This window comes from Macrosteles quadrilineatus, unplaced genomic scaffold (genome assembly GCF_028750875.1).
Source record: "Macrosteles quadrilineatus isolate MER2022 unplaced genomic scaffold, UCM_ALF_1.0 Scaffold_2__2_contigs__length_208266976, whole genome shotgun sequence".
Classification (NCBI taxonomy): domain Eukaryota; kingdom Metazoa; phylum Arthropoda; class Insecta; order Hemiptera; family Cicadellidae; genus Macrosteles; species Macrosteles quadrilineatus.
The window spans coordinates 128,811,546-128,837,452 of NW_026542595.1; the positions used below are offsets into that span (position 1 = coordinate 128,811,546).

Genomic DNA, 25,907 nt, shown 5'->3' on the forward strand with positions numbered 1-25,907 from the left:
ACACTTCAATATACAGTACTAAATTATTTGTTTTTGCCCCACAAAATGCTTTGGAAAGAAATTGAAAAATTTTATATTTTGAGGGTCAAAAATGGGGAACCCAATTTTTACCCCATAAAACCCCGTTCCCATGGTCCGATCATGATGGTTTGCGAACTCGTCAAATTTTATCCCGCCATACAACTTCAAGACAAATTTCATCAAAATCGGACAAAAATCACTCAAGTTATCGCGTTCTATATAATATATATTATGATTACAGTATATAAAATCCGTTCGCGATTAGTAGAGTCCAGGACCTCGGGAAGTTATATTAAAATAGCGCTTTTACGACTAGGCCAGCTCGCTTCTGCGTACGAGAATTCTATTTAAACCATTTGTCTCAGCAGAAAATCTTCTTGATATTTTTTTACTTTAGAATCGTGTTTCTTATTCGCCCCAGTCTACAAACAAAACGCGCCAACCTTGCGCGTCGAAAAACAAGCGAAGTAAATCGCGTTTCGCTTTCATTGAGATTATGGGTTTGTTTACTGGACAGCAAGGAAGTGCTCTAGTCTTGTGTAATCGCAGAACGAGTTGTCCGAACGAAACCAAGAGTGAACCTAACCTTGAAACAGGAGGATGTGTGCTGCGCTGCCATTGGCTGAGACGGCAGGCGCCTCCCCTCTACCATGGAACCTCGCTGCGACGCGCCCGCAGCGGCTCGCTGCTCAGTCGATTGTTGACGTTCGTCTGCGTAGCGCGAGCTTGGGTCGCAGTTGTCTGGACACGGTTTGGTTTTCAAATGTGTTTCAAGTAACTAGTACACGACCAGAAGTGCGCTGCGTGAAAAGTGAAGTGATTTTAACCAGTGGAATACCGTTGGGAGAATCTTTTCACCGAGTGTCAAGTGATAGTTTCAGTGCATCGAGTCATGTCTACAGCAGTCATGACAAACGGATCAATCTACGAATTTAGTGAACTCCTTTTGAAGGTAGGTTGATTTATGTCTTGAACCGGTAGGCCTAGTTTCGCGAAAAGTCTCAAAGTTGTTTAGCGCACGTGTCACGGCTAAAAGTTGGTTTGCTTCTGGCAATAGGTCTAAGCATACACTATTATTTTGTTTGCTTAAACAGCGTTAGGATTGTTTATGTTGTAAGGACATGTCCATACATTAGTGGCCTATTGCTTTGTACTGAGACCATAATCAGAATCAACCCGGATTGGCATTGTACCAGCGACCTTCAGATTTGAAGCTAATCATACTCTTACCACTTGGTTACCCAGACAATGTCACTAATTTATATTCGGTTGCCTTTAAAAGTTACAAGGTTGTTATTGAATTCCAAAGTCTAACAATTTCCATAATCTATAGCCTAAAGCCGCGTTTACACCAAAGTTGACAACCAGGTTTTCGACTAGTTTCGGAAACTTGTTGCTTTTTCTACAAAATGCAGCAACTTTTTCTGTCGTCAACTAGTGGAGCAACAAGTTTTCCACTAAATTTTGGTTTCCCGCGGAGAGTCGGTAAGATCAAAGAAAGTTGACAACAAAAAGTTGAAGACTAGTTGCTACGCGCTTTGCGCAAGCAACTTGTTGAAAACTAGTGGAGAACTATTCCTCTCCCATATTGTACACATATTGTAAATGTGTATTATTGAATTATTTTAATTATTATAATAGGGTAAATATTAGCTATCTTTCGATTTAAATATCTTAATTATGCCTAATAACTCTGGATGTGTACAGAGCTACACACCACGCCCGTGGTCTGATTTGGATTAAAATTTGTATGTAGGTACTTTTCCATAATATCTCCAGGTAATTTTGAATTTTTTTGAAATTTTGATTTTTAATGGTGATTTTTCCAAAATACGGAAAATTTGATCTTGAAATGGCCGACATCCTTGACACACTGTACTTATTATTACGCGCCTATTCTTTGGCAACAAGTTTTCCACTAGTTGCTCTAAATTAGTGAGGAGCAACATTTAGTTGTAAACTTTTAGTTGTCAACTTTTGGTTGTAAACTTTTGGTTGACAACTTTTGGTTGTCAACTTCGGTGTAAACGCGGCTTAAGTTTAGAATGCTGCCAACTAAAATTTTCACTGATTTGCACCTTACGCTGTTATTTCTCCCCAGCAAACACGTGTAAACAATTGGAAAACACCAATAAGTCGTAGTATTTATACTGTAGTAGGCTAAACTGTTTCTAGTTGAGTGGTGTGGACATCACAACAACAGTGATAAAAACTGACTCAACCATAAAGGGTTACGATAATAAACAATCACACTAATTGCATGAAGATAACAATTAAGTATAACTTTGGTAAACAACTAAATAACAGTGGTAAAAAATAGCGCTGGGAATTAAACAACAATGTAAATAAATCAAGGTTGAGACCATGAATTACTTTATGCATTGAGTACAAAAATGTATAATTTCGGGAAAGTTGGAATGTATCCTAAACGTGTTTACATAAACGTCTGCGCCATTTTAGTAATTGCGAATTCCTAATTCCACCGGCATCGAGCAATTTTGTTCACAGTAAACTATCATTTATTTCGAATTCATTTGCCATCACCCATCACAACAACATATTAGGTGCACTTGATAGGTACTGTACCTTTAAAACACGTCTAGTTATATATTTTTTATTTTTCACCATAACGGACAAGTAATATTATTTACGTAATGGTAGAATAGGGCTACTCAGTATCAAACAAGGTGTCAATCACGTATATATGGGGTAGTTAAAACAATTCTCAAACACTACTAATGGGTTTCTTTCTGCAACGATAAACTCTAGTTTACAATTTAATTTTGTACCAATTATTTTACCAAATTATTTCGGACATTCCACCACAAACTACTAGAAATTCGATTGCAATAATAATGATTAACAACAAATACATCAACAACAATAAAGAAAGCAAGGAGTAATCACATAACTTATCAAGTAATTACAATTTATAGTACTTGATTGTATAGTTATTCCTATATTAGCCTATTACTACACGCAAAAACATTACGAAAATACGCACCATCAACACTTTTAAACCGATTTCGTAAACAAACAGGGTATTGTACGGATGTACAGTTACTTCCCCATATGGTTCGAAATATTTACAAATGCTCTAGGTATTCAAATGTTTCCTCATGTTCGCTTATTCGTGCGTATTTAATTTCCAAATCGCCAAGTCCGTAAACTTCTTGGAACGGTTATTGTCCGATTTTGTCTATTCCTAGGAGTCCTTCTAGGAACGTCTTCTCACTGCTTTGTTTGTATCCCCGCATCCTAGGGCTATTATTGTCAATACGTGGAGAAAATCCGCAAGGTCAACCAGCCGTTAGGAGAGATGTCTGAAGATTCTGTTTATAAACAGCTGTTTTGTGATTTGGTTATTGATTTGGCGGGAGTGACAAAATTGGCGCCTAATTGATAGCACAATGATGTTTCGGAGTCTTAGACGGGAAAGTATTTTAAAATGTCCTGTGCAGGTTTTGCATTTAAAAGAGAGTGTCATTTAAAATTTAGTAGTTAGTATTTTGAATCTACACGTTTACTTCATACTTTGATCGTTTTGTTAGTAAAAAGGCAGTGGAGTTTTGTTTGATTACTATTTCATTTGGAGCCAATACTGAACTGATGGTATTTTGTGTTCTACCTATTAATCTTGCACTCAATTATTTAGTTGAAACAATAAAGTAATACAACTTTAGTTACAAACAACTAAGTGTGACTGCTAATAGAAATTTTGGACCATAATTTGGAGTTATTGTTATTTTTATTTTCTGTAAAACTTAAGTTTTCATATGTGTTAGGGATATTTTTAGTGTTTATTAAGGTGGAACCACTTAAATGCTGTAGGTATTTCTGTTATACTACCTGATTAATTGGTTAATGTTTGCAATAATTGCATAAATGTTAAATTCCGATAATAAACTTAAATTTGGATATTGAACCTACTATTTTGTTTGTCTTGTGATATTATTTTATGCAGGCTACACAGTTCAACTTTTGTTAGACCTGTTACATATCAAGGACGCATTTTAGCACCTCGTACTTTTCCGAATAGTGTTTACAGCTAAGCCATGGTCAGAACTGCACACAACAGCCATAGCTGTAGGGTAGCGATTCTTTGTGAGATTTCGGAAAGCAAGGTCCCACTTTCTCTTTACGAGGGGTTGCTAGTGTATAGACCCGGGGGAGGGCAACCTGTTGTTTAGGGGCAAAAACCTCCCCAAACCTGACCCTCGCACTTGTATGGTGAGGGGTTCGGGGGTTGGTGCCACCATTTACAATGTCTTGTGGCACAAAGCGTTTCGTTCTGTCGTGGGTCAAAGAAGATTTTTACAGATGGCGTCGTTTTTTTGTTTTTGTCGCTAATTTGGTCCGGATGTTAGTGTTGTAATTACGTATAATTGCTTGTAATTATTTTCGGACAACAGTTTTATTATGGGTACGACTTAGGCTCAATCTAAGTTAAATGCTGTTATAACTTAATTTAATCGTATCAGTCGTTTTTGAACCAGTTCACTTTTAGGACATTTAAAAGCTAGTTGTTGATCTATCAAACATGGTAAAATAATGTTTATTAGTAGGGCTATTTAGATATTTGTTTACTATTACTTATTAGCTTCTCACGTATGTCTACGTTATAATTTGATTTACAATTTAACACTTTGGATGGTTTAAGTTTATTTTCTAACTGAATATGCCAACGCCAACTGTTATTTGAGCGCTTATTTAATTTCCGTAGAGAAAGTTGCTCAGTATTTGACCTCGCTATCTATAAATTCCAGACGTAATCGGCCATGTTAATAATTCAACACACATTACAACGATTACACAATCAATAATAAGGAATTCTAGATTACTCAAGATAACTGTTTTAACGTTACATTGTGTGAGCTTAATTCAACCAGTGGCCTGTTTATTTCCAATTTCAACCAATATCTATTTGATCTAGTTTGATCATAGGGGTACTCGGCACAGACTTTCTGTGGGTAGGCGTTTTAGCGAATTTCCCATATTGGGAATAAGCTATTACCGTAGTATTCATGGTAAGACCTGGATCCGGGGCGATTTACTTTTTCGTTTTGAGGTCCCTAGAGGCCAAAAATACCACCCGTTCAAATTCATATAATGTGTGTCCGTTAGCGCGATGAATCGCGCAAGAATGGTCCGATTTTGATGAAATTTGGTACAAACGTGTAATCCTACGTTTATTCGAACAAGTTCACGAACTAGTATAATCGGGCTGTGGGAACGGGGATTTTAGGGGTTAAAAACTGATTTTTTCCATTTTCACCAAAAAAACAAAAATTTCATAATTTCACTCCGAAACGTTTTGTAGAGCTCCAAAAATAAAAAAATAATTGTATAGGCCTATATCGAAGTGTTGTATGCCCAACGGTTGCGGAGATGTTGTTCTTATGGAGAATAAGTCAAATGTTGTAGTTTGTTTATGACCATATTTTGTTCGAATTTGGAAAATACATTAGCCTAATTTCTTACTAAACTATTGACATTTTACAACAACAAAAAACATTTTTAGAGATAGTCCTTTTTACAAGAGACATTTTAGTGTAAATCCAATCAGGCAAATGGAAATTTGCTTAGTCTGCAGGTTTGCTGTGGCGTGGGTATTTAGAATTGGGTCTGGTACTAGTTCAATTTGTTACACATGACCACAAACAAAGAGACAATCTTATAATGTTTAGGTGCCTTATTATGTTACAACAGGCTGCACTGACACACGTGACTGTAATGTTTAACCATGAAGGTAAACACCCCCCTTACTATAAATAATCGCTATTATACCATTTATGGATATATACATATACACACAATGATGTAGGATCTTTTAAATTATACATAACTATATAAATCACGCCCAAAGGACATACATTTTAAATATCCTCAAACTCTAGATGCAGCGTTCACCTTCAACTGTCCGTCTTGACCTTGACTTGCGTAGTTGAAGGTCAAGACGGTCACGTGAGTCGCCATTTTGTCTAGGCAGTGTTGTCTAGTGTCTAGACACCAAACGTGCGATTTTATAATTTGAATGTTATTGTAATGCGGTTTTCGTCATTTTTTCTTAGTCTAGTCTAGACACTGCTCAGGCTTTTTGAATTTCGTGTTTTGATTAGTTTGTTTTTACTAGTGTGGTTTTCCTTCGGATTGTCTGTTTGTCTGTACACTACTTAAGCAGTTTTATATAAAAATGTGTGTGCTATCGCCCTTATTGCCTTCCAGCATATTACAAAATGTGCTGTCCATTGGATCTGCCCTTCGTTATGGTTGTTTCTTTATATAAACGTATAAGTATAAAACTACTGTACAACCCGTTGCTTTCTTTTAAACAGTACAACTACGAAGCACATTGGTCTTCTAACCTTCGTCTAATCTAAAATCGGTTGACGTAGAGATAAAAAAACATTACTTTCCCTTCTACGATCAACAGGTTGTGTCAGTTTTTTAAAGTTCCAATTCAATAGTTTCTGGATGTGGAATTATGTGTAAATAAATTAGTGATTTTGCTAGTGTCAATTGTATTAATTTTCATGGTTTGAATCAATTTGTTAACTTTTGGTCAATTCTCTAGAATTGTATACATATAGCTCTCGTTTTCCTGAAAAATTGTAGTTTACTGTACTCTGTGATTGTCTGGCTGTTTATGACGATAGTTGAATATATAATACAGGACAGGCGACAAATCGTTTAACAGTTTCACCATAGATTAAAGGAGTATGTCACTGAGTTTCCCCCAGTTTTTTCAATGTCGTCCCTATTCTTTCTCTCGAAAGTTCTCCATTGATCATACTGGATATTATTTACTATTATTATTTACTAAACAAGCTGGTCAAACGCTTATTGACCTCCAACTGATCAAAACTGGACCAACTATTTCTGTCTAAGATAGACAAAGACAACAACAAACAAGTTGAATGTCATGTTTAAAGTTCATTTTCATTCCTTAATACCAGCTGACAGTTGCTCAGGATAATTTAAATTACATAATTCGGAAATAAAGTAGGCCTAATTTGTCTTTTACAAATTTATATAATTGAATACAGTTTTATATACCTCCATGTAATCATGCACAAGGCAGGAATTGATTATAACACCATATATATAATCGACAAGTATGAGTTTAAAAAATGTATTTAGCTATATAATGCATTTATATATGTATTTAGTTTATAGATAACTTTACATATGCCTTAATTTGAATCCCCCGGTGACAGAAATGTACCTAATTCAGGCGTTGAGCTTTTAAATATGATGTGATAAAATACAGATTTATCACAGCGATAACAATTCAATTTTGGATTAGTTTTAATGTCCAGTTATAAAACCGGAAATTAGTGACATTGCTTCAACATTTAATTAAATTACATTATCAATTTATGGTCTCAGTTTATGTCATAGATAGATAGATTACTACTATCTTAATTCAAATGTAATTTGAGCTATCATCAGAATGGGATGATTAAATGTCAGTTAGAATCCGATCGTTTTGCATATTCCATAGTTAGTTAAACCTATACAAAATCAGCTGATTTTGGGCAGTAACAGAGCTATCATAAAATCCTTAAATACACAGGATAATTTAACAGCTGATCTTAGTCAGTAAAGCTACTACAGGTAACCACACTCCATTCTACAGTCATCTTTCACTATTAGCGTGTAATATTACTTTTGAAATACGCAGGCCTAGGTGGCGTCCTCATCTCAATTAATAATAATGACATTTCAACAGGTGGCACCTAATTAAGGAAGTTGAAATCTTCTCAAGAACGGTCAAAATTAAATCACTCATCAGCCATTGTCAAATCACTATGATGTCCGCTTTCTGTAATGGGGTAGTTTCACGCACGCACGCACATCCGCCGCCGGACCGGAAACGGAAAATACCGGAACGGCCTTCAGAGCACGGGCCCTACTGGCCCATTGCGCTGTCATTATTGTGGTAAATCAAAGCAATGGTGCGATAATCTTTGAGTTCACTTTTTACTGTAGACGGTCAAAATCAAAAGTGATGAGAAAAATATCAACGGTTTTTACGTGAATTAATTTAAAGGTGAATTAATTTAATTTACTGGTTTATTTTAGTATTAATGTAGTTACATTACTGTAACTATCTTACACGTTATTTTCACGTTGGTTCGCTCATTTTTGAAAGGTGAAAGAATTGTATTACAGTATCCGGTAGTCTAATTTTTCTTCTCCCCCATTAAAAAAAAATCAGCTTTTGGACCGTACCTATACTAAGGGCGAAATGGGAAAGGTGTTGTATTGAAATTGAGTACGGTAAAACCATAGACAAAACATACTCCCAGTAGACTTGTCATCCTTGGAACAGCTGAAGCCAATTTTATTGTTACTTTTGTTACACTGTAAAGGTCGTATTTTCTTTACAATTCTTGTCTTAAGTAATTTAAGACCTCACTTAACCAATTACAACGATCTAATAATACAAAATAACTGGTCTCCTAGGTATATAACCAAACAGTAAAGCACAAATCATAAAAATATCCCTAAATTAATAGAAACAAAATTGTGTGTACATGAATACATCTTGCATGAACTGGACACGAAACACGAACTTCAAGATTTACAATGGGATGAAAAGTCTACAAAACTTTAGATGTGTAACGTTCGAATACAGACGTGCCAACCTTATAAAAGTTTCAATAAGAGAGGATGTAACGTTTCTAAGTTTCGCCATTGATATTTTCATTTAGCCTCTTACATCATTGTTTTTTTAAATGGTCAATTATGCACTAAATGAAAAATACACTTTAAAGTCCTTGAAGGGGTTTTGGTGTTGTCCATGATCTAACAACGGTATCTAATAACTCTAGTTTTATTTCGTCTATCGTACATGTTGAGATTGTTTTACAGCAATTCACACAATACAGTGGAAAAGTGCCCTGATGGCTTCTATGTTTTGAGCGCTGTCCCACTCGAAACCCGGGAAGATCAGGATAACCCGAGAACTCACCTGGATGAACTTTGTAAACTCCAATTTCCAGAACGACCTTGCTTGTACAACTCCACTGTTACTCCATCGCCCCATTTGGCTTAACCACTGTCATTATTCCATTACTCCATTCTGTATAGTTTATGTCACCGGCATTCTTGCCTCGCCTGCTGCTCACTTTCCCTTCTGCATTCCTTAGGGTTTATGGCTTTTTAATCAGGTTTGTGTGGAAGTCGTACAATGTTGTGTGTGAGAGGGAAGTGCATGGTATGCATTTTGATTTGAGAATTTTAATTTTTCACATCTCTGTTGTTATTGTGAGATTGAAATGTGACTGAGGCGAATTTCTATCTAAGCCTATATCTGAGTTTAAGATGAGTGGAATGCATGTAAATTTGTTACTGAAATGACTACAAGTAAGATCAGCTGATGTTTAGCCAGAAACATGTATTATCAAAACAGCTGGAGTTTCGGACAATTAAAAAAATACTTACTTTTGATTTCTAAGCGAACACTATACGCGTGCGTGTTCTACATAAATTTGTTTGTGTGTATATTTTAGACACGGCCAACGACAAAAGTTTCCGCAAATCCACAGAAGTGTTCACCAAGTACGGCATCAAGTTTGTTCTATCGATATTCTATGTCAAGGACATTATTTGTAAAATGTACTGAAAAGACTTTAATGCGCGGTTTTCTGGTAGGTCAAATTAGGTTAGGTTTACGTTTGGGTCTGACTATTTAGAATGATGTATTCATAATACATCTTTCTGCAATTATATAAACCATCGGGCCTACTAGCCCTCAAATCAGTGGTAATGTCAGACGTAAACCAATTTTCTTGATATTCGCCCCAAACTCTAAAATACTTTTCGGAACACCCAACCGTGTGTAACCAAACATATTTTGAGGGAGGGAGCTGATCTACTAAAGCGTGGCCCTTCGATCCCCGAGATCCATTGTTCAAATCCTGCCAACCACCAATGAATTTTAATTTTGTAGTAATACCGTGACCCTAGTAATGTGTAAATAGGTTCCAAGCTGGAGCATAGCGTCCTAGGATGTGAACAAAGGATTAAAAATATTTTAAGATCATTTTACAGTTACATTGTACAAAGTTCAGGTACATCCAGCAGTGCCAGCGAATGGCATGACAACATCGTCAATCCAGTAGAGTTACAGAGTAGGCTCTCACTTTCTACTTTCATCGCTTTCTTCGGTTACACAACTCCGGTAATCGTCCAAACCACTTTTGCTTTCGCATCGCTTCCGCTGTCCTCTGGCCACCGATCAGCTGGCAGACTATTTCAGTTAGTTTCTCTGTAGAGTATTGTAAAAGCATTATAGCTTGTATGTTTAATTTTTTTAAACACAGTTAGTTTTTATCGAATCGCAGCTAACACAAAATTGTCGTTGAGTGTTTCTGCATAGAGAGTGTTTCAAACATTTTCTTAAACAACAGCTTGAACGTTATACAGCTTGTTTCCAGATGTATGTTTTAAGAAACATAATAGATTCTAAAACAAAGGTCATAGTTTATTATGCCATATTTTTTTTCATTATGCAATATGGTATTGAGTTATGGGGCTCAACATCATATGCCTCAACTATTTTTAAGATACAAAAGATGTTTTTAAGAATCTTATCATTTACACGCAAAAAAAGTCATGTAAACCGCTTTTTGAAACATATGGAATGTTAACAATACCTTCACTTTATATTTATAAAACTCCGGTATACTTCAAGAGTAATGCACAATTATTTATAAACAATCAATTTATTCATCAATACCAAACACGTTTAAAAAATAATTTGCAGTATCCAAGACATCGGCTATGCCTGTATGAAAGATCGCCGTACTATATGAGTCTGAGGCTTTACAACGGTCTACCTGCTCATTTTAAAAATATCAATAGCATTGTAAAGTTTAAGAAAGAATTTAAAACATTCCTTTTAAAAAAGAAATATTATACAATAGAAGAGTATTTAAATTACTGTTTTTTAAAAAGTGACTAGTTTAATTTTAATCCTTAGATTTAATTTTTATTTTTGTTAGCTAAGAAATGACAATGTCATCTGTTTCACCAGCTTTGCTGGAAATGTGAAATGTTTTATGACAATAAAGTGATATTATTATTATTATTATTATAGCCGTTTAATTCGTAGCCATGGGTTCTGGTTGGTTGTCAGGTAGCCGATTTTTGTTCAAATTTTGACTACGACCACAGAAAACATACTAGGTACTAAAACACCTTTGAAGGTTTTTTCCAATCAGTTCACTCTTGGTTTTGTATAAAACATTTCGGACCGAAACATTTACATATTTTAACTAAAGTCGATTCCTGATTTTTATCAGAATAAAGTTATTGACAAAGGTACTTAAGCCCCAGGGACAGGTTTAAATTTATGGATAATCCTCAAAAGGGCATAATGGTTTCCTTGACATATCTATAAAAGTAAAAACAAAATTAGAGTCTTTAGTATTGAGGAATGCGGCCTATATGAGCTTTAGACAAGTGCTGCAGATTTTAAATGATTAAAACATGCTTTTGCTGTATGTGGCTGCACTTTTGTTTACGTCCTACACTCATTCGAATAAAAATATCGATATATCGATCGATATATTCATCCGAATGAGTGTAGGACGTAAACAAAAGTGCAGCCATATTCAGCAAAAGCATTGCCATGATTGTACTTCATCGTTAATTTAATTCAGTCCTTGCATAGGTTCATCGTACTCTATGCTTCTACTGTTTAATTTCCATCCGCTAATCTGATAGTAGTGTAAATTCATGAGCTTACACAAGTATTGTTGCGTTGGTTGCTTTAACATAGGCCTATATTCAAAATGTTTGTACTATATTGTAGTAAATAGTTAATCTAACAAAAAACCACTAAGTGGTAACACTTCCCCCGCCAAGTCAGCAACCCAAAAAAGACAATAAATCACCACTTTTCCGCCAAGAAAAACAATGTCATGTATGTAAGTTTGGCAACTTGGCGGCAGACTTTTGCTTGGTTTTTTTTTCATTTAAGTTACGTTCGTGGATAATTTCACAAATCAACTTCTCTAATTAATTAGTCCAACTAAGTATAATAATTTCGAGGTAATCAGTAAATATAAAACCATCACTATTATGATTTTATGAAATGTGGCACAAATAAGGTCAAGTTTTGTAAAATAAGCTGTCACCTAGCAATGTACTAATGGGAGAGATACTTGCTCAATGAAACTAATTTTATGGTATTTTTTAAAGTGATCAAGCAAAAGTCTGCCGCCAAGTGGCCAAACTTACATACATTACATTGTTTTACTTGGCGGAAAAGTGGTGATTTATTGTCTTTTTTGGGTTGCTGACTTGGCGGGGGAAGTGTTACCACTTAGTGGTTTTTTGTTAGATTGTATTTATTTTTGTAGAAAATTAACAGTTAAAATAAAAATCCTCTTTTCTCTTATATATAGACCAGGGCACAACTACATATAAAATGCATTGGTGTTACATTAGTGTTCCGATAATTAAACCCGTATATCTAAAGACTAGTGTAAAGTGAGCCCTTATTAGAGAAGTAAAAATGTCATCAAACAGATTAGGTTTGTTAGAAATAGCATAAGGCAAAACAAATATTGAAAAACTCATTTTTATCCTAAATTTACATATCACTTTTTACATTCACTTTTTTGCTTGTTTAACATACGTAGACGGATTTTCCCGATTGTTTTATTTGTTTTAGTGTATCAAAACATAAAACTAACCTTAGTACTAGTACTAAGTTTCAAGTTCCTAGGTTTCATATGTTTTGATAAGTAGTATTAAACTGTTAAAAATGACGAGCTGCTGTACCAGTGTACCATCGGTACACTGCATTTTTCAATGGAAAGTATCGGGGAATATCACTGCTCTAAGTAATTTTATATAGTAAGTAGCTCAAATCATTCGGTATACCTGAAAAAAATACTTTATAAAAGTTTTAAAATAATTTTTCAGCTGTTCCTATGAATTTCTCTATTTTAAATTAATTGAGATTTAATCGCAGCTGATCCTTCTTTTGTTTTGATTTTAATCCCATGTTATTTAAATGGGCCAAAATCGTACTTTGAGGGCTTGCCAAGGGTTTATGGGTCAACGCACCGACTTGTGACCCTCAAAAGGCACATCTACACGCTAAGGGCTTTCAAACAACATAAAAAACATTAAAATTGAGCCAGTGGTTTGGGCTGTAGGTCCGTCAACATTTAAGGAGAAGAAGGAGAACACGGAAAATTTGTGAATTTTCAAACTAGTTTTTCTTGGCTCAAACACAACCTTTTTTTACATTCTTTTTTTTATTTTACCAAGAATGATTGCCCCTATCCAGTGGATGAACAATTATTTTAATAGCTTTTGTTTCTTCAGAGCTATAGACGAGTAAAAAGCCACTTTGTCACGTCATGTATATATACACTGCAGCAGCTGTGTACCGCTGGGGGACTTGGCGGGGCGGAACGCTGCCGCGTTCCTAAATAATCCAATCTTTGAAGGATTTGTTATATTTCTTTGTAAAAGGACGCTAGGAGTTTCTGTATTATCATATAAAATCCGTTGGTGAGAAGGAGGGATTTGAACCCAGGACCTCGAGGACAAAAGTCCCTACCAATAGACCAGCTCGCTCCCTTTAACATTTTTTTTTGTTAGCATATATATCGCTTGTGAAGATGATAAGGATAGTGAAAATACTTACCATTTACCTTACATGTTGGTTTTAATATACGATACTATTAACAATATGGGAGTTGTTTTATTGAAATAGTTCTGTTAATCAATTTTATGTTTATTGTTAGTTTTAACGACTTCTTTTTTGTAAAGTGTAAACAGTATAAATATGTCCCAGATTAATAATATTATTAAACACTAGTTTTAATCTATTATCTGAATCAGGCCTAAGCTGAATCAGTAGGAACAAAATTCCAATTAATGAATGTTCAATGTATTTCTATAAACAATTTGTTGATGTTAGTTCTCTAGATGTTCTTATGAAGTAACTCAGGACAGTACAGTCAATGCAAATCCCTTACAAAGTTCTAATGCATCTTTCTTGTTTGGATTTCATCAACTAATTGGTTATCTAATGAGTGTCTGGCGAAAGCCTTACATAACATCCTGGTCTATGTCCTGTTTGGTTTTTTATTTCCTAAAGTTAAAACCCAAATGTAATTGCGTAAAGGGTTTGTGACTGGGTTAAAATTAATGCAAAGAAGAAGGTGTATATAGTTCAGAATGTTTTATACCAGTAGTTCCAACGATCATAAGACATCGCTGGGTATATCTGATTATTCCAAAGAGGTTATGTTCGAAATCGCAGAAGATTTGTTATTGTTATCAAAGTAGAGTCATCGTTTTTTATCCTGTTTTTGATATGATAATTAATATAGACTAATTAAACACTTATTTTACGTAACTATTCACATTTTCATTTGGGGGAATGGAAAATGTTAATAGTTGGGGAAAATAACTTTTTAGTAAGAAACACGTGTTGTAATAAATACATAAGAGATTTGACAGTTTTGAAAAATGACTTTCTAGGGAGAGTATTTTCAAAGAAATGGGGGGGGGGGCATATTTGGAAAGTTATTCCCACCCTACTATAATTTCCAGAAACATCTTGCCTCAAATTCCGTTGAAAATCATCCCTCTGAAAAATCTTTAAGAATCCTACCAAACAGTTTCGTGTATTTATAACATGTTTTTCTTTGTACTAAATTTTTCTTTGTACCACGTATTCTTTCGTCAACATGCTAGACTCCAAAAAAATAAAAATAGGTCGATAATAATAATTTTTATACATATTCACGTTAAACAGTTGAAAGAGATATTTCAAAATGTCTTATTAGTCATACCGGTACACTAGTTTCATGAAAAGCGTACTAAAACTGGTTTTCTAGTATGTTTTGTAGAATAACTTAACCCTAAAGATTTTTCGTGGAGGAATTTTCCTTTTCCCTACCCTCCGCACTCCTTTAAACATGACCCCACCGGTTCATACATAACCACCTTCTCTACGGTGCAGACGTGTGCTAAACTTGTCTACATTAAACTGCAATTTTGTCAAGATTTTCATCGGGTTTAGAAGTTAAATATCGTCAAAATGTGGAATATCACTGGAATTTGGAAATTCAAGAAACATTTGGTAACCTATTTAGTATTTTTACTGTCTGTATTTTATTAGTTTGATATAGAAGTTGTCATTATGTATGATAGTATTCGTTTCCGATTAAGTGGTTTATGACTACAGTAAAACATTTTGTGGTCTAAAAAATTCAAAAATTAACATTCAGTTTGGAAATTGACATAAATATTGATAAGAAATACTCTTTAAAGTGAGATTTAGAATTCATGGCAGATTTTGAATGTTTTTTGAGTACTCTAACTTGAAATGAGCTTTTGGGAGTCCTTTAAAACTCAACAGAACTTTTTGTTTTACAAAATGTATGGTGAATAGGAGTAATTTAAAAGAGGGTTGCTTTAAATTACTAACAACTCAGCTCTGCATAATCTTAGTGGAAACCGTATAAGCTTACAAATTGACAAAAAGAAATATATAGGCTAAACCTTTTATAACTTGTAGTCCAATTAAATTTAATGTCGATTTTAGTTAATTAATTTTAAAATTGCTTATGTTCAAAAACACGAAAAAGCCAAAAGAAAACGACTCTAGTAATAATTTACAAATGTCAGAGTCAACAAAATCACAAAAAGATGTTTTTGTTTCAGAAGCAATGTGTAATTTGTATAATTTTTGTTTTAATTAGCCAGCCTGTGGTGGTTCTATAGTTACGTAATGGTTACAGTAGTTAATTACCCGGCATGCAATGCTATGCTTGGCTGGCCATGTTCATTCCTCAAAAATATAACCTCAATTCAAGGTTGTAATTTTTATAATTATATTGTAGAAATTCGGCATTTGTTCATATTGTTGTTCGATGACGTATACACTCGGGCAAGTATAAAATCCACAGTTTGAATATTTAGAAGTAGTCATTACATGTATATGTTAAAGTCGTGGCTAGGTTAATATTAAAATTAATCATAATTGAATTAAGTCACTGAAAATTTCTGGTCTATATGTAGAGCGCGGGACTTCGGTCCCCGAGGCCAGGGTTAAAGTCTTGCCAAACACCAATGCATTTTATCTAAGTTATTAATGGAGTAATGTGTAATACTGTTCTGTGCTATAACCTAAAAAGGCAGGAAAAAGCTTTCTATACTGTATAACGTCGATGGTTCTTTGCACTTTTTCTTACTCTGTGATACAATTAGCCTCTTTCTGTTACATATACAAGAACAGTTACATCCAGCCAGAATGTATTTCCTGTTTGCCTTATCTGTTGACATAACCGCCATCTTGTCTACGCTAGACCAGGCTTATGATGATAACAGTCTTATCACTTGCAGTCACAGTCAAACACGTTGGAACACATTTTATGCCTACGTAAATATCTCGAGTTTGCTTACAGTCCTCAACACACGGTAGTAAATTTTATCATTTGAGTTAGGTTAGGTGGTTTCGGCCTTGGGGGTTGATAAGTTAAATATTTAAAGCGTGTCTATTTAAACTGTATCTATTTAGGAAGTTAATTTCGGGTTTCGTAACCTTAGTTACAGTACAAGTGAGTTGTGTTAGCGCATTAATTTAACCTTATTTATCGTTCATTCATGCAAAATTCCAAGTTTTCCTGTTCTATTTAAAACAAAATCGTAATGAAAAGAAAGTTTAGTCAATCTCTGGATTTTAAGGTAGGTTATGTAGGATTTGTTTAGGGATGTTAGTATTTTTCAGTACCTCGTTCGTACAATTGTTGATGTTATCCGACTTGGCCTACTTTAAAATTAGGGTTTCCTTGGATACTGTGCTTTTCGCATTTTTCTTTTGGACTTTGAAGTTACTCGATAATTTGGTTTTTCGTCGTTAATTTGAAGAATGTTTTCCAGATACGTTTTGTACCGTAAAGATAATAATCAGTTTTAAAAAACTGATGATTTTTCAAAATTGGTAAACTGCATTTTGACGTTAATTTATCCTTTTATTTACAAAATCGAGTTTATTTCTCCTACTCACCACGATCGGTTAGACGACGAGACTGCTCGTAAATCGTAAAGAATTCTTTAATTTAAAAATATGTAAATTTTTTACAAAAGAGTTTTTTGTGGTATTGGCGAACAAAAAAATCTTTTTGCACATATTAAGTAATGTGACCTAGTGTTGGCTTATGCTGAATTCCAAAATAGTGTAAGGCCACAATTTGGCTTTGTCAAGATTTTGTAAGCTTCGCATAACTCTTTGGCTGTTATGTATGCATACCTTGCTAAGTAGAGGACAAACATACATTAGTAAATTACACTTAGTACATTTTCCTACTCTAACGTCAAGTGAGACCAAAAAAACGTGTGACTTCCTCAGGGACCCAAAAAATACATGGTTCGAGTTAGATTTGGTGACTGCCGAATTAGTTGTTATTGGATTAATTAAAATGATTAATTTCTTCTCATAGCTTGGCTATAGTTAACAAAATTAGTTTTCAAAGATTAACTACACAATAGACACCCAAAGCCACCATACCTCCAGAGAGTCAATGTTGCTCTCTTATGATATTTTTATTTATGTTTGGCTACGTACTGTGCTGATTTGTGAGTTGTTGTTTTCCCAGCTTCGTCTGGGTTTGTGTACTTTTATAATGTTTTGATGTTTTTCACCGCATCAATCACATTCCACATCTCGAAACAAGGAAATTTGTTTATTAATCTTGATGAATAATGTTCACAATAATCTCTTAGGGCTAGATAATGATAACCACGTAGATCTGTTAGAGCAAGCTGGTATGGTGGTAGGAGCGTGGGACTTCGGACCCCGAGGTTCTGGGTTGAAGTCCTGCCAATCGCCAATGGATTTTATCTATATCGTAACCCTCTCCCCCCATGGTCTAGCCTGAAGTAATGTGCACCAATTCTCAGCTACAGCCTGTAGTCCTAGATGTAACGATTAGGCATAAAAGACTTTAATGTCTTCCTTTTACTCATGAGTCTCATTTTTGTTACAGCAGCAGCAGCAAAACGCGATGGGCGGCCAAACAGTGCCATCCGGAGCCGGAAGTCCTACCGGAGCTAAGGGCCTCAGATGGGAACGAGCCGTCGGTTTGCCTTTGGACGGACACGAACCTCTGTCCCGGCGAGCGTCGCACCCTGTAGGACCATCCATGGGATCACTCATCACCTCCCTGCTACTGGAAAACATCAACTCACACCGCCGCCTGGACCGCTCACAGTCTGATCCCGCAAAGACCATCGTCAACGTTAACACCTCCAGGTAAATATCTTCTTGAAGAAAATTTCATTTATTATCAATGAGTATATTGCCATAACCTTCTTTAACACGAGGCCGCGGCGAACAACATGGCAACGTCGCACCGGCCGGCTGATTGTTATGGTAATAACAGTAATGACGAAAGTGTAAACTGCATTGTATGGACGGTTCATGAATTAGTGCTACAGCTGTTTGGTCGGCCAAGACTGCGGCGTTGCCACATTGTGCCTGAACAATAATACATTTTATGATTTTTGCTTTATTGGTTGGTTATAAAACCCGAGGAAAAGATATTGTTCATAATTGTTTCATCTAGTCTTAGAGTACAAGATATAACAAGAAACAAAATCGCGAACAAAAACACACCCCTACATTCACCGACGGTACTAATGTCTATTTATTTGTCAATGTATTTTAAAAAGACTTTAATTTACCATTGATTGGCTACAATTCTAGTTTTAACATTTTACTTAACAATTTAAAATTCCACCATAAACTAATCACGGTAACTGTATAGTTTACGATGTAGGGAAGTAACATTGTTAAAACAGTTTGCAAGATAGAATTTTCCTATCACTAGTATTTTTAATTACGCAACATTTTGGGAGGTAAAAACTCCTCCCATTTTCAAGGGATCCTAATCCTAACCATGTGTTTAGTTGCATAAATTACCTAGGGCATGTCAATTGGTTAAATTAATTATGTGGTTAAGTGTAGGGTTGGGAATGGAACATAGGTACACTCAAAAACAGGTTGAGTTTCCTTCCCTCTTGAACGTAGTGTAATTAAAACATTAGTGATAGGATGAGTCAGACTATTACCTTAAAATAAAACAAATTTATCGTTGTGACTAGGTAGCTCCAACAGTATTTCTACAACAATTGTGTCGTGTTACAGGTACAAGACAGAGTTGTGCAGACCGTTCGAGGAGAATGGCGAATGCAAGTACGGCGACAAGTGTCAGTTCGCACACGGAGGACACGAATTGCGCAACCTTGTCAGACACCCCAAGTACAAGACGGAACTCTGCCGCACCTTCCACACTTCAGGCTTCTGTCCCTACGGTCCTAGATGCCACTTCATCCACAACGCCGAGGAGGCTCGAGCCAACGCGATGAAGAATCGTCCTAGACCTCTGTGCCTCATCCCTGGTCCAGGTTCCAGCGCCGAGACTCCGTCGCCTCCGTCTAGTCTGGGTAGTGCATCTCCACCTCCGTCTACCACATCCAATACGGCCTTCTCGTTCGCTTCTCTAGTCCACTCCTTGGAATCCCCTGGAAGTCTGTCCCCCTGTCAGTCCCCCCCTCCACCCCCAGGCTCACCTGACGCCAGACTCCCAGTCTTCAACAGGATCAGTACCCACAACCCTGGCATTCTAGCGTTCCAGTTCGGCAGTGAACTTCGTGTATAAACCGGTCGATTCCATTAAGATTTCTCCTGTATTCGTATCTACTTCTTACGGTATTACGCAGACTGCTTAATTTATTCCAGAGTTGATGTTTTCCGTTAGGAATAAAGATTTTGTTTAATTTATAGAGCGATTTGTGATTTTAAGGATTAGTTATAATCGCCGGTCTTTTACCAATGTGATGTGCTCAATTCCGCGTCGGAACGTCTCATTCATTTTATTCTACAACTATTTTGTCCGATACACTTTGATGTGATCGACTTTTTATACATTTGATAATTTTAGTCTGGGTTCCTTGTATAGGCAGGATCTATTGGGATTGACCATTCCACGTAAAGTAAAGACAAGCAATATAAGTGCGATACCATGTATATCTTTAGGAGTAAGACAATACCCAGTCCTGCAGTTTTATTTATTTGTGTATTTTTATAAGTTGTTGTTATTTTGATACTCCATTATTTATTTAGGGTTTAAAAGTGTGCTTTGAATAAACTAACGTTGTCTAACTGTAAATTTTTTTCACTGGAATACGGAGACAAATTGAAATTGTATAGATGTATTTAGAAATTGACAATTTTTAATATATTAGGAACAAGAATATTTATTTTATGAGACTCTTGTAATTTTTGGAGGGAGCTTTATATTTTTAAAAGTTGGTAAATTCACTTCTCATTTGAGATTTGTATAAAGATTTGATTATTTCTTTCATGAGTTAATTTTGTATTTCTCATGTGTTTTATAAGATTCGATTGAGTTTTTTTATAATTTTCAATACCTGTACTAATTTGACAATGAAAAACTTATCCGTATTCTATTTCATTCCACTTGTAAGTTCAACCATTTTAGTTCGACTGATCATTTATTGTCAATTGATTAGTCGCTCTCAATGTATTATTCAGATGTTTCTATATTTATTTGCTTATCATTATATATTTTGTGTTAGTAGTTCTTTAAACTTTTTTTATTTGTATTTATATAATTTATTACTTTCTATGGATAAGCACATTTGGTGCCTTGGCCATACTATTGTGTTTATATGTTACATGTATTAAAGTGAGTTATCATTATTATAGCGTTTACAAAAACACTGTATATTCTTCACACCCTTTCTCAAACATTAGATTAAGTTCCTCTATAGTAAAAACTTAATTATGTGCAAATATTCCAATATTTTTCAACGTATTGTATTTATAATTTAATACAAGTGCTAAAGTACGTGAAAATATAATTATTGCACACATATTTCTTATCTTACAGCCAGATTTCATTAAAACAAGGTTATACTTTAACAACCTTTAAGGTTTATAAAGTTAAGTCTTGTGTTTTAATGACAAGGTTACTTTTTTAATGAGTTTCGTGTCTTCTTGTTACTGAATTTTTACTAAGAATAATTATTAAAAATAATAATAATAATTATTCATTCTCTGTAATACTTAAAGTTGGATGTCCAAGATACAGAACAAGATTAAGAGGTGAAAATAAAGCAATATAGATAATATAGACATGATAAATTGGACAAAAATTACATAAATAAATATCAAATTTTTTATTTACTTTTTTCAAACAATATATCAATTGATTATGTTCTTTTTCACAAAGGACTAACACTTATTTAAACTGGTGCACCTGTTGCTCGAATTCGAGCAATTGCAAAGTATTACAGTTGGTATATCGTATTTCAAAACGAATAACAGTCATAAATTCCAATGACTTAAAAGAGTCAACTCAAAAGATAATGTAATCAATCACTCCACTCCAGTTATCGAAACTGAAAATGAACCCTCTTGTGTGTATCATGTGTTTACTATAAACAGCTGTTTTAGTATGCAATTTATACAAATTATTCGTCTGTTTAAGTAAGTAAAATCTCTTCTTCATAAGAAATACATTGGCATTTGGATGGCCTGTGGGGCCTAAGCCCGAGGCCTGTCTTCACAAAAAATACTTAATTTTGACACATCGTTTTTAAAAATCCGTCCATTATTAACGGAGGAGTAGTGTTTCGTATAAATCACCTTCATATTACATGAGGAAACAATCAACATCTCTTTGTTTCTAATCTTGAACACTTAATTTTCACAGATACTAATATTATCACTAAATAAGCTGAGGACTTAAAATATCTTGAAGATGAGTGTTTACAGAAGATAAAGAATGTAACTGACTGATAGCAACCAAAACTAAACATCTTAGTTCAGTGTACTTGAAAACGTTCAGATAACTGTTAAAGTGAATAAACTAAAAATTTCACAGGAACCATTTTTAGTTATGGAGTAAAATTGACTTCAACCGACATTAAATTTATTTGGAAGTACCTATGTGTTCACCACACACCAGTATATTCAGAGTAAAGATTTCCAAAGGTTTTCTCAATTCTGCTTGCTACTCATGTCATTCAAAATGTTGACATTTCTCTGGTTTATGTAACAGGTTGTCTTTCAGCTTCTCATTGTGGGTTGACATTTGACACTGACAGTGAAAAGAGTTTCATAACAATAGGCTATATAAAGTGCTTCTGGATATCGCAACGCAATACTTTAGTAATGACAATGAGTTTTAATGAGTGAGGAAATATTCTTTAATGACTTCTTCATTACAAAAAGTCTTAAGCTCATACTAAGAATTATATGGGTTTCAGAATGTATTAAAACTTGGGTTAAAAATATTTTGTCTTTCACGCTCCATGAAAATTCCTATTGTAATAGTACTCATGTAAAATTATCAACTCAGTCTATGCAATATAAAAATACGTTATGAAATGAGAGAATAGGTTTGCTTCTAGTTCAACATGATTCCGATGGATAAGTTTTGTGGACTCACAATAATCCAAAACAAAAAAATCAAAATAATTTTTTGATTTTTAGTTGTGTGACTGAAAAAAAAAACTAAAACCCATACAAAAATCCAACAATTTTGTAACAACCGATGAAAGTTAAGTCGATTAAAAGCTAATTGTCTGCTATTAGTGTTTATTTTTGGCATATAGGCGCAGTGCTTTGCTCAAATTGAGTAAAATATCCTTACTTTTGACAACTTAATAAACCTACTAAGTCGCACTGTAACATGATGAAGGTTAATTTCTTCTAGTTCATTAGACGTTTTGATTCAGTGGTGTTGAAAAGTTACTTTACGTATTCCCGCAGAAAACCAACCATTGACGTGATATGCATAGCCGTAAATAAATACGGTACCCCTTATAGTCTAGCCTGACTTAACCCAATATTTTTCAAACCAAGCAATTAAACAATAATGACACACTGTGTGGTATGACGGGTATGGCTTCAGATGAAATAATATACTTGCTCCACCTTTCCGAGACTAAAGCATGCAAACGTGAAAATCAGCAAAAGATAAGTTAAGATTCTTCACATTATTTCTGATATAGATATATGGATGGAACTGGATAAGTAAAGGTTCAAATATGTAGAATCCAGATTGCGCTTCCAGGTATCCATTCCCCCAAAATAGTTTTACTGATGGCATAACATTTGCATTCCTAATTCCACTTTACCTCAGGATTAAACATAGCTTTTACGAGTGTTATTCATTTGTAAATTGCACACCAAATAAAATTGTAAATATAACAGTTTATGCTAACATTAGACAGAAGAGATATACTGTAAGAAGCATACCATCACGTATAGACAACAACAGATCGCAATTGTTTATTAATATTATCAAAATAGCTACAGCCATGTTTATGTCTGGTCCATTATCACGTATATTGTAGATGTGTTTGCAATACTTATCAAGCAGAACACAAATAACATTCTGTATCAACATACTACTCATATGTTAATATAACTGGAACTGGGACGGATGGCGTCGTCCTGTAATCCAGCTACTAGGAGGTCACGAATTGTGGATATTTATGGGGATGCACTGTGAATACGATGCTCCCTGGTGTGGATTAACGTCCACACTAGTGAGTACTACGACTATCCACAGTAAAATCCTGAATTAGACCAATTCGTAAATTACAAGGAAAAATGTGGTTCGGATTCCACTATAAACTGTAGGTCCCTTAGTTGCCATTAGCTGTATGGGCTATTCATTACTAACAGCTGTGTCTAAGGACCATGTCGGCCTTAGTCACTAACAAGACTACAAGATCGCGCCACTCATCATACACTCATCCTTCACTCATATTTGGGTTAAAATACGCATATAGTGGCGTCCCCATCTTAAATAATTGATAATTGATAAAATAACGAGATACCCGAATGGAGGTCCTTTTTAATTAAATCAACTCTTGAATACAGCATCAAACACTTTGGTAAGATATTCTCTAATACAAGACCGGTGTGGCAACGTCGCACCGGCCGGGCTATTGATATTGCAATAACAAACGTGTAAACAGAAACATTGCGCAGAAGCTGTATCGGACGGGTTTCCGACGTTGCCACTTCGCCTCCCCGTGGCCTTGTATTGAAGGCTATGCTAGTGCGTATTCCAAGCTGATTTTTTGAAAGTGTAGAATGGAAAGACAACCTGTGGAGGTTTGTAACTGACTACCAGCTGTTTTTAAGCCAGTATAATTAAAAGCCCGATGACCAAGGACAGAAGGGCTCAGTTTCGATCCATCAAAAAGCTGCAAAACTTTCGTAGGGACGAAACGTCAACCTTTTGACTACCAGAAGAGCACCAAAACCCAGTCAGGCACCCAGCTGTAAACAAATCAAGTTTAACATCCCTAAACATTACAGTACTCAAAAATGAAAATGTTGTTAACCATGGGATGGAATATCTAGTTGTACCAACAGTCAAAAGGTTTAACTCCATACTTGAAAACAAAACCAATCTTTAGTTGTGTGTCGACTTTTGGATACTTTTGTTCTATAAATAGTTAAAGATGGTGCCTAAAGGCCAGAAACATACGTTAAAATTCAGTATACAGAACAGGTACCTTAGAATTATTTTGCACTAAACCACTCAACACCGAATGCATGATCTCTAAATAAACAAAGGTTCCTGAAACTAATTACTGCATTTCGTTTAAGTATTTCATCCTGAGCATAAATGCTGGGTAGATACTTTGTAGCTTTGTTATAACAATTTTCCCAAGAAACGAAATCTTGTTAATTTGCACTTTGGAACATCAACATTAAAATGCATATTATTTGAAGTGCATTGTACTCAACATCGTTCCAAAAAGGTTAAACCATTGTTGTCAGTAAGTTTAGGATTAACCTTTAGTGATAGGATAATAGTTTTTGAGTGCAACGACGCGGCTAAACAATAGACACTTCTTTGGCATTTAAAATCATTTCAAAACTTAACTACTGGTTTATTATATTTTAAACAGACGCTGTGGTAACAACTGCATATTGTTTTGTTCGCGAGTAATAGGTACAAGTAGCTATTAGCATCTATTAGGCACTACTTGTACGTATTTCATCCACAATTATTATATAGCAGGAATACTTGCAATAAAATATCACGAAGGATATATGAACGAATATTTTATCTCTGATGACTAAAAAAAAATAGATTAATCAAACTTAAGACTCCTTGGAGGCCAGCGGCCATCTTGGATAATTTCAATAAGCTGCTAAAGAGTTAATTATCATCCAAAAATAGTTTTTCAAACACCAAAGTGATCATAATAAAAAATATCTAGTATACCGTTAGATTATGTTGTTTGTTGTTTTGAATGTATTTTCAAGAGAGTCCATGGATTTTCCCGCCATAAGAGCAATGTTAATATTGTTTAAACAGCCGCTGGATAGTTATTTACCATCTCAAAATAGTTGTTTCATCTAAAGTGTTTAATCCAATTTAAATATCTAGTATACTGTGAGATTATAAATTTACTTTGTATTTTTTAATTGTTAGTTAATGTTGTTAAAGTTGTTGTTAATTGTGTTAGTTTTTACAACGAGTTATCTAGAACGACTTGCTACTTTTGAGAGTACGTGATCATAGGCTAACGTCCGTTCCATTCGACTGGTAGCATAAAGCTATGTGCTTATTCAGCAGTAACGTCCGTTTTTGGATGGAATAAACCAAAAGTTCATGAAGTAATTAGTGTTTATCATCGTTATCAGTGCCCAGTGACCCGGGGAAACTGATAGCCAGGTCTAAGTTCAAGAGAAACAAACGACAACAGAACGTCAGCGGATATGGTAAATTTAGGTACTGTTAAATAATGCACCAGATCGAAATATACGTTAATTATGTGTAAAC

General features: G+C 34.9%; 1 protein-coding gene across 2 annotated transcripts; it reads left to right on the forward strand.

The window, feature by feature from the left end:
- The first annotated feature begins 701 nt into the window (after positions 1-701).
- LOC128987672 (protein TIS11-like) lies at positions 702-20,806 on the forward strand. Of its 2 annotated transcripts, none has more exons than XM_054408648.1 (3): positions 702-973; positions 18,051-18,316; positions 19,211-20,806. In XM_054408648.1, the coding sequence occupies exons 1-3, from the start codon at positions 914-916 to the stop codon at positions 19,722-19,724; spliced, it is 840 nt and encodes a 279-aa protein (XP_054264623.1). In that variant the 5' UTR covers positions 702-913; the 3' UTR covers positions 19,725-20,806. The 2 variants fall into 2 exon arrangements, with proteins under 2 accessions (XP_054264623.1, XP_054264624.1); XM_054408649.1 differs by lacking the exon at positions 702-973 and adding an exon at positions 16,645-16,749 and having other exon boundaries at positions 18,054-18,316.
- Positions 20,807-25,907: the final 5,101 nt, after the last annotated feature.

Excerpts from the sequence above, each read along its gene's own strand:
- LOC128987672 (XM_054408648.1), top strand. The coding sequence starts at position 914 with ATGTCTACAGCAGTCATGACAAACGGATCAATCTACGAATTTAGTGAA. Across the intron at positions 974-18,050 it reads TTAGTGAACTCCTTTTGAAG|CAGCAGCAGCAAAACGCGAT; the intron begins GTAGGTTGATTT and ends TTTTTGTTACAG. Across the intron at positions 18,317-19,210 it reads GTCAACGTTAACACCTCCAG|GTACAAGACAGAGTTGTGCA; the intron begins GTAAATATCTTC and ends GTCGTGTTACAG.